Source organism: Eimeria mitis, genomic scaffold (assembly GCF_000499745.2).
Source record: "Eimeria mitis Houghton genomic scaffold, Emh_scaff480, whole genome shotgun sequence".
NCBI lineage: Eukaryota > Apicomplexa > Conoidasida > Eucoccidiorida > Eimeriidae > Eimeria > Eimeria mitis.
The window spans coordinates 13774-14298 of NW_013573100.1; the positions used below are offsets into that span (position 1 = coordinate 13774).

General features: G+C 59.6%; 2 protein-coding genes across 2 annotated transcripts in view; both read right to left on the reverse strand.

The window, feature by feature from the left end:
• The window catches only part of EMH_0013700 (uncharacterized protein), a gene marked incomplete at both ends in the record, with an annotated part of 7881 nt that extends 7669 nt beyond the window's left edge, over window positions 1-212 (reverse strand). The window contains one exon of the mRNA XM_013499903.1: window positions 1-212. Coding sequence (XP_013355357.1) covers window positions 1-212 — 212 coding nt within the window.
• A 179-nt stretch (window positions 213-391) lies between these two features.
• The window catches only part of EMH_0013710 (uncharacterized protein), a gene marked incomplete at both ends in the record, with an annotated part of 5647 nt that continues 5513 nt past the window's right edge, over window positions 392-525 (reverse strand). Inside the window, one exon of the mRNA XM_013499904.1 lies at window positions 392-523. Within this exon, the coding sequence (XP_013355358.1) occupies window positions 392-523 (132 nt within the window). The remainder of the gene's footprint in view (window positions 524-525) is intronic.

Here is a 525-nt window from a genome sequence, read left to right on the forward strand (position 1 = left end):
AGTATCAGCAGCTGCTGTGTCTGCTGCTGCATCGTTTCTTGCGTCTGCTGCTTCTGCTGTTGCAGCTTCTGCTGCTGCGTCTGCTGCTGCGTCTGCTGCTGCTGCGTCTGCTGCTGCTTCTGCTGCCACCGGCGCTGCTGTGTCAGCAGCTGCGGCTTCTTCGGCTGTATTTGCTGCTGCAGTTGCCTCTGGCTCTGCGTTTGTTGCTGCATCTGCTGCTGTTGCTGCTGCTTCGTTTGCTGCGGGTCCTGTTGCTGCGTCTGCTGCGGTCTCTGCTGCTGCTGATGCTGCTGCTGCTGCACTAGCTTCTGCTTCAGTGGCTGCTGCCTCTGCTGCTGCGTCTGCTGGCCCGGGAGCTGCAGCAGCAGCTGCTGCTGCGCCTACTGTTACATCAGCTGCTGCTGCTGCTGCTGCTGCTGCTGCTGCTGTGTTTGCTTCTACTGCTGCATCGCTTCCTGCTGCTGCGTCGGTTGCTGTCTCCGTTGCTGCTGCAACTACTATTTGATTTGCTGCTGCAGCTGCTGC